This window comes from Rutidosis leptorrhynchoides, chromosome 1 (genome assembly GCF_046630445.1).
Source record: "Rutidosis leptorrhynchoides isolate AG116_Rl617_1_P2 chromosome 1, CSIRO_AGI_Rlap_v1, whole genome shotgun sequence".
NCBI lineage: Eukaryota > Viridiplantae > Streptophyta > Magnoliopsida > Asterales > Asteraceae > Rutidosis > Rutidosis leptorrhynchoides.
The window spans coordinates 125,360,253-125,369,743 of NC_092333.1; the positions used below are offsets into that span (position 1 = coordinate 125,360,253).

General features: G+C 31.9%; 1 protein-coding gene across 1 annotated transcript in view; it reads left to right on the forward strand.

Moving 5' to 3' along the window:
- Nucleotides 1-9,235, forward strand: part of LOC139888838 (uncharacterized) — a 46,736-nt gene extending 37,501 nt beyond the window's left edge. The window contains exon 4 of the mRNA XM_071871823.1: nt 9,158-9,235. Within this exon, the coding sequence (XP_071727924.1) occupies nt 9,158-9,235 (78 nt within the window). The remainder of the gene's footprint in view (nt 1-9,157) is intronic.
- Nucleotides 9,236-9,491: the final 256 nt, after the last annotated feature.

The window sequence follows — 9,491 nt, forward strand, 5'->3', positions numbered from 1 at the left end:
ATATATATAAAATATCATATTAATTAGCAAAGATATGATTAGTTTAGTTTTACTCCAATTAATTTTGTAGCTAAACTAGCTTTGGATACCCAATTTTATTTTAGCCGTAGTTTCTTCAATATAACTCCGTTTTTGTTGGTTCAACTTGCCACTTTCTTGGTTCGAGTCATTATTTATGAATACGAACTGTAAATACCTTAGTTTGCATTCGAAATCACAGGTTATAGGTCAAACTTTGGTGAATCTTATGAAAGTGATCATTTCCGTTGTAAAAACAACATCTAGATGATCATTTTTACAAAAATACTTACACTTTGAGTTACACCATGAGATTTTTATATATTAACATATTCATAAGAAATATCATTTTTCCAGAATATAAACTTTCAATTCAAAGTTTAAGATGGTTTTTAATTATCCAACCCAAAACAGCCCCCGGTTGCACTCCAACGATGTAGATTCAGTTTTAAGGTGTTCTTTGTAAAATCAAGTTGTATCTTGTTAAGTTAGCATATCATTATGATATATTACAGGTCTTGAAGTGTTTTAAAAGTTAAGTTAGAAGGATCTATTTAGTTTGCGAACAAGTTTGAAATTATTCAAACTATGTTCTTGTTGTTAAAATTTTATAACACAAAATAAGATAGCTATATAAATATGAATCGAAAAAGATTATGGACAAGGTTACTACCTCAAGTTACTTGGATAAAATTACTGAAAAGATAGGAAATAATCTTGGAATCAAAAGAGTGGTGAAGTGGAATTGAAAGGTTGGAAGTAAACTTAGAATATAAACTTGAAATGAAAGTGGTATCTTGTAGTGTTCTTGTTTGGTTTTCTTATGATGATTAAGGCTTGTTTTTGAAGCTAGATCTTCATGGTAGCTTGCTGAATTGAAGTAGGTTCCTTAAGGCTTTCAAGTATGTGAGTTAGAGGGTAATTGGAAGTAAAAATTGTGAACTAAAAATGAGGTGGGGGAAGCCATTAAAAACGTGAATGGGAGGGGACAAAGACAAGTTTTTAGTTTGTTATTTTGTATAAAAATCTATGCTAACTTCCAATACCTAATTACCTCATATCTAGGGCAATAATAATGTTGATTAGGATGTTGATTTGATATGTATATACTAATAGTAAATACGTATAGAAGCTGGGTATGATACGGGTACATATACCCTAGATATACGTATAGAAATCTTGAGAAAACGGAACGAGGATTCAAATATAGCTATCTTTTGTAAATATACTTATATTGTTTTATGTATAAAAGCCCTTTAAAAGTGATTAAATACGTATTTATATGATACTTGTATAAGCATTATAGGTTATAGGTATATATGTCAAAGAACGTTACGTATAGTTACCGTTTTGAAAACTTAAGTTAGTAGTCTCAAAGTATACTTATAACTCATTGTTATTGGTACACAATGAGATGTTAAACCATCCTTAGATAATGGTAAATATATATAAATACATATATATACACAAACGTATAATTATCGTATGTTATATAGTTCGTGATATCATCAGTCAAATTGGACGGTCAAACGTTGTGTAAAACTCTTTTCAAAAACATAAGTCTTAACAATTTAGATTGCTTATTATGTTGATAATGTTTAATTTATGTAAATATTAATCTTATATGTATAAAACGATCGGAAAAATCCGGGTCGTTACATCATGTTCCTTCATACTCTTAGAATAGACAAGTATGTCGTCAATGAACATGATTACCGACTTGTCCAATATAGGTTGGCACACTCGGTTCATAAGATCCATGAATGCCGCCGGTGTGTTCGTAAGACCAAAAGGCATAACTACGAACTCAAAATGCCCATATCACGTTCGAAAATCCGTTTTCTCTATGTCTTCCTCACGGACCCGTACTTGATGATAGCCGGACCGTAAGTCAATCTTAGAAAAATATGTTGCACCTTGGAGTTGGTCAAACAAATCGTCAATCTGAGGAAATGGATAACGATTCTTGATCGTCACTTTGTTCAACTCCCGATAGTCGATGCACATCCGCATACTACCATCCTTCTTTTTCACGAATAAAACCGGAGCACCCCATGGCGAGGAACTCGGTCGAATGAAACCCTTTTCAAGTAACTCTTGGGTTTGATTTAACAATTCTTGCATTTCTGTCAGCGCTAAACGATAAGGAGTTTTAGCAATGGGAGTAGCCCCCTGAACCAACTCAATGCGAAATTCAACTTGTCTTTCTGCCGGAACACCAGGTAACTCATCCGGAAAAAACGTCTTCAAATTCATTAACCACCGGAATTTCACGAATGGATGGTGGCTCATCATGAGTATCAACAACATGGGCAAGAAAAAGTCATGCCGCCACCAACAAAGAAACGACGTGCCCGTGCATAAGTGCATATCGGCACAAGTCTTGTTCGCTTATCACCATGAATAATTAACTCTCCCCCACTTGGGGTCTTCACACGAATGAATTTATCATGGCATGCAATATCGGCTCTATAACGATCGAGCCAATCCATACCAACAACAATATAGAAATCACCCAAAGTCATCGGAATGAGATCGATCTTAAACGTTTCGGTACTAAACACAACATTACAATCATTACAAACATCAACCCCTAGCACCGTCTTACCATTCGCTATTTCGATTTCTACCGAATGACTTAACTTAGCTAGCGGTTTATTTAACTTAGGCACAAATCTTGGAGACACAAACGACAAGTTAGCACCACTATCAAAAAGCATACGTGCCGGACTAGAGTTAACCATGAAAGTACCTGAGACGACTTCATTAGATTGTTTGGCTTCGTCATTCGTCATCAAATAATTTCGCCCCTTTGCCGTGCCCGCCGCCTTCTCTAACCTCTTAACATGATCACCCCATAAATCGGGACACTCCGGCTTCTTATGCCCTTCTTTACCGCAATTAAAACAAGTGAGCTTGGTTGTGGATGATGGTTTTGGGCACTCACGAGCCATGTGCCCCCTTTGCCCACAATTGTAGCAAGCATAAGTAAAGTCACTGAAAACACCCTTCCTCACACTACCAACACTCTCGGAGCCCTTCTTGTGCTTCTTGTTAGAAAAGTTGGAATGACTAGTGGCTTCAAACTTCTTTTTGCCTAAGGTAAATCCACTCTTTCTCAAGATGAGCGACTCGAAACCTTTGGCCATATCAAACAACTCATCAAAACTCTTCACCACGTTCACACTAATCTTCTCTTGGTAATTGTCATTCAAGATTCGATAGAAGGCTTCCTTCAGCATTTTATCATTCCTGACATACTCCGGGCAAAACTGGGTTTTTGACAAGAAAACGGATTTAAGAGTGTTCAAATCCATCGACCCTTGCCTCAAGGAACGCAACTCGTCCTTAAGTCTAGTAAGATCGGCCAAAGTTCGGTACTCTTGGAAAAACTCCGCCTTAAACTCTTCCCAAGTAAAATCCATACATTGTTCTTCACCATAAAGTTGGATTTTTGCATCCCACCACAATTTAGCGTCACCTCTTAACATGCTACTACCATACCTCACCTTTTTATCAAGAGGGCATTCACAAGTTCGAAAAGCCCCCTCCATATCGGAGATCCACCGAGCACTCTTTAACGGTTCTCTTTCGCCCTCAAAAGTAGGAGGTTGAGCATCTTTAAAATTCTTATAGAAAAAGTCTCATCTCCTGACATTGTCCCCTTGAAGGACAACTTTAATTTGCTCCTTTACTACGTTGACTAATTTCTCGTTAATCGTATCTAAAAATATTTTCTTAACATCTTCAAGGAAAGACGCATGATGACTTTTCAAAATGGCCTCAACTTTGGCCGTGAATTCGGGGTCCTCGCTCGTGCCCCCCATTTTCGGTGTCATGTCCGTTTCTCATCTTCATGCTATAAAACAGAAGAGATTAAACAACGAAACAAAAGACCTGACACATATATAAACGTATACATCGTACCGCCCCATCTTTCTCAACAATCGTCGTACATCGCTATGGTAGCTAGTCATTACTACGCGAGCACATCGCATTAACTCACTAGTACAATGTCTATCTCGCTTGATGATTGCAAATACAACACCAAACAAATAGCGCAAGGTTAGTTCACATAAACCTATGCACTAACAATTCCTGATCCGACCCGAAGCCCTACAAGTCCCGCATAAAGCGCACACACAATAAAGTCTACATCTAGGCACCTATCTCAAGTTGCCTAAATCCCTTAGACCATGCTCTGATACCACTTGAAACAACCCAACCCGTATTCCATACGATAATTTTTTTATAATACACATTTACGCGCCAATTAAATGATGTAAACCATTCCCCACGTTTCGTTAGAATATACAACAAGTTTAACGTTTTACACAAGGTACGAAGGCCATCAACAAATGTAATACAAGTTTGACCCATTCAAAAATGATAGTTTTAATCCAAACAACGCTTCGAGCATGGTTTGGGGCTAAACTACCCAAAACGCTAGGCCAACTTCAAAAGCTTCACATTAATCCAACACGGGGAACTAGTATCCAATAACCCCCTTCCCTTTGTCCGCACCTGCATCTAAAAAGATAAATAACGAGAGGGGTAAGCTAATGCTTAGTGAGTGCAACAATTATAAGATTACATATACAACCTATTTACTTGCAATCACTTACGCATTTACCACATGCATGCTAGCAATATAAATAATCATACCATCACAAGTATGATACAAAACCTTCCACCATACTAGCTAGCATAACAATAGCATATAGTTTAAACAATATAATATGCTACAATCCACACACAACCATGGTTAACCAATCAAACGAGGGAATGGTATTTAAAGGACTGTCGGAGTTCATAACAACCATTAGTGCACTTAACACCTCGTACAATAACCCCACGGGTGGCATCTTAACACATCGATACTTCACCCCGGGTGGTGCCTTAACACTTCGACACTTCACCCCGAGTGGTGCCTTAACACTTCGACACTTCACCCCGAGTGGTGTCTTAGCACATCGACACTTCACTCGCTACATCTCTAGAAGTGGCATCTTAACACATCGATGCTTCACTCCCGAGTGGTGTCTTAACACATCGACACTTCACTCGCCACTTGAGAAGTGGTGTCTTAACAGATCGACACTTCACAACTCATACTTCAAAAATAAATACATCATATATGCACGCATATAATTATTCCACTCACCTTAACACTTCGGTGGTGATTTAATGCTTCCGTATGCTTCGAGAAAAGTACCTAATACATAAGCACACATTCAATACACAACTAGTGGAACTAACCACATTACTTAACTCTTGAGCATTTGATGACCCAAATGCATTAAATGACCCATTTACACCAAAACCGCTCATCAAAGGTCGAGACTCATTATTAATCACTAAAAGCTAGTGATTAGAGTCTACTAATACCAACTAACACCAACTTAGGGTATTTCATAACCATTTCACCCAATTAGGTCAATCATTACCCATTTGACCCATTTCTTACCCATATAAAGGTTAAGTTTAAATTTGGTCGGAAATTTCCGGGTCGTCACACTAGGTGACTATCACTAAAACAACGTTCAAGTTCGCCTACTTACATTAGGCACTAGCAGTCTAAGGCACTAATTTATACATGAAATAAGGCCCCACATAATCACACATTGGATAAGCACAAGTCCTAGTTAGTCACCTACTCTAAGGCACTAACAAATCTCAATCCGACCCGTATTCCTACAAGTCCCGCAAATAACACACCACTGTCAATAAGTCTAAGACTAGGCATCTATTCCAAGGTCACCTAATTCCCTTAAACTATGCTCTGATACCACTTGTAAGGACCCCGATTCTGTTTACCAAAAACGTAGCACTATATTTTTTTTATATAAGTTAGGTCCCATTCATACGTTCATATTACATAACATTTCGATACGTTTAATAATTTATAACGACCCTTGGTATACAAATGACGCATTACAAAAGTATTTGTAACAATGACCCAATCATACAAAAATATGGGTTACTGAGTATTAACCCATATTTTTGTATGATTGGGTCATTGTTACAAATACTTTTGTAATGCGTCATTTGTATACCAATGGTTGTTATAAATTGTTAAACGTATCGAAATGTTATGTAATATGAACGTATGAATGGGACCTAACTTATATAAAAAAATATAGTGCTACATTTTTGGTAAACGAAATCGGGGTCCTTACAAGCAGATATACAGCGGAAGCAATATTTAAGTACTTGAGAATAAACATGCTTTAAAAAGTCAACACGAGGTTGAGTGAGTTCATAGGTTTATCATAAATCAATAGTTCATTATAGCATTAGACCACAAGATTTAAGTTTAAAGTTGATTGATACCAAATATATCAATCGAAAGAGTTGTTGTTTGTAATATCGCGACTAAACAAAAGTTACCCCGTGACACTTGTTATTCGTGTCGTTGAATCATTATTATGTAACTAAAGACCATCAGTCAAATAGTTAGAGACGTCACTCTCAGTAGCTCTACTCACAATAACTAAGTTTGCATCTTATACCTCAGCAATTAACGACATTACGGTGGGGATTTAGCATGACAAAGCACGTATATAGCATAAAAGTTTGAGTACTTGTGTCTAACGTGTAAAACAGTTATAAAAATAGTGCATGTATTCTCAGCCCAAAAATATAGATAAAAAGGGAGCAAATGAACTCACGATACTATACGATAGTTTGTAGTAAATATGTGTATGATGGCACTGAACAAGTGCGGAGTTGTCCTCGGATTCACGAACCTATATAAGTTTTATATATATTAAAACATGTAATCGTAATTGAAAAATTTCACATATTATAACGTATATTATATATTATATATTTAATTTGTGTATATGTATTTAAAATGATAAATATTTATATAGTTACATTAATTTACTTTTGATTAGTAATATATTACAATACCTATGAATATTCATATAGAAGTTGCTAATACGGTTGATACATACTTATATGTAATATTACTTATAAATATGTTTTTATATACATAATATTTATTTAGTAAAATAATATAAATATTGGTAATCAAAAGTTGTATTTGTTTATAATGGTAATAGAAATACTGATAATAATGATAATTATAACAATAATAATAATAATAATAATAATAATAATAATAATAATAATAATAATAATAATAATAGTACAAATGATAATAATAATAATAATAATAATAATAATAATATAATAATAATAATAATAATAATATAGTTTTAATAATAATAAAATGTTATATGTTAATAATAATAATAATAATACTAAATGATAATACTTAGTAATAATAATACTAATACTAATAATAAAAATAATAATCAAAATCATGATAATATTAATGATAATAATTTATATTTTAGTAATAATAACAATAACAATAATAATAATAAGAAAGATTTTTGGTTTTGAAAAACTACCTCAAAGATGCTAAAAAAAAGTTGCCACAAGCCGGGCTCGAACCCGAGACCTCTCATTCACTCACAAACACTCTCAAAACATCCCTCCATCCCTGCTTTTCTGTTATTATACGTATCCTAATTTTATTTAGTTTATGTTTTCTGTTTCTCTTCTTCTTCAACTCTATTCAAGTCGACAGCCCCAAACAACAATCAATTCTAACCGTGACTTTAGGAGTATGAATTTGGTTGGCACTTGAAACAGATACAAACGTCTATGGTTTATAATGATTGCTAGGAAAGGAAAAAAAAATTAAAGGCCTGCTGTGTCGTAAAAAAAATAACAACTCAATAATTAATTTCGATCTCTAGATGTTTTTAGGCTATTGTTTCTTCAAGAAAAAGGTTTTAAATAGTTCTTATAAACTTTGTGAATCCTCAATTTCATCAGAAACATCATTTAGAACTCGAATTTCTTGATGAACAAATCTGTTGACTTTTTACTTTGGAACTTTGACTCCAAAATTTGAATTCGTTAGAAAGAATTGGAAGCTAAGATTTTCCAGATAGTTTGAACAAAATATTCCTAACAACACTGCATTATTAGATTTTGAAATAAAAATCGAAATCGAGGTTTGGCTAAAATGGACCAAGAACAGAGGGACCGATGTTTAAAAATAATATATATATATATATATATATATATATATATATATATATATATATATATATATATATATATATATATATATATATATATATATATATATATATATATATATATATATATATATATATATATATATATATATATATATATATATATATATTTGTTAAAATTGATAATTGATGAGAGGAAGTCGACTGCTTTTATCAATAGGTGATCGATTGTTATATATAATGGTTTATGGATTCAACAGTGGACAAAATCAGAACCAGTAGGGGATTAAAAATATTCAGGAGATAAACTAAAAAAAAAAAATTAAGCTGAGTCACGATTGATTAAAAAAAATTCAAACGCATTAGGGATCTTGACCTAATTTAGGTATTAGGTCTGTATAATTTTTTTAAATATTATTGATAAAAAAATATATTAATAATAATTATATTAATAATAATAATAATAATACTTTTATTAATAATAATACCATTAACTATAATAATAGATAAAGATAATAATAATAATTATGATAATTATAATTATAAAAATGATAATAATATTAATAATAATAATAATAATAATAATAATAATAATAAAAGATTGTATTATTTTTATAATGATAATAATATTGATATTAATGATAATGATATTTTATTATATTAATGTTCATGTTAAGTATTAACATTAACAATAATACTAATAATAATGTTAATGATATATTATGTTAGTGATATTACTAACCATCATAATAGATGATAAATAATGATAATAATAATTTTGATAATAATAATAACAATATTAATAATAGTATTATTTTTGACAATACTGATAATGATAATTGTAAATGATAATGATAATATTGTTAAATATAATAATAAAAGTAATAATATAACAACAATATTATCTTGTATAAAGTTTTACATTTTTAATTATAACAATTAAGTCGTATTATATTTCAAGTTTATATATTCATTTAAAATTATTTGTTCGTGAATCGTCAGAATTGATCAAAAATAATTGAAACAGCTCAAAAATTTGTTTAAATTTTATCAAAAAATTTCGGGTTGTTATAAAGCAGGACCTTCGGGAACTAATAACCAAGACGAAGAGGAAGAAGGAGGACGAAGACGAAGACGAAGATGAAGACGATGAGTAGTTTGATTTTGTAATATTTTGTTTTATTTTTTAGGACTTTGTAATCTTTTTTATTTTATTTTAGGACTTTGTAATGTTTTTTTATTGTATTTTTGGAATTTGTAATGTTTATTTTTATTTTTATGAATTTGTAATGTATTTTTTTAGGAATTTGTAATATTTATTTTATTAATAAAATTTTAATTTTTAGAATTTTAAATGTTATATATAAGTTAATAAAATAAAAGTTTAATATAAAAAATAGAGGCAAGACCAAG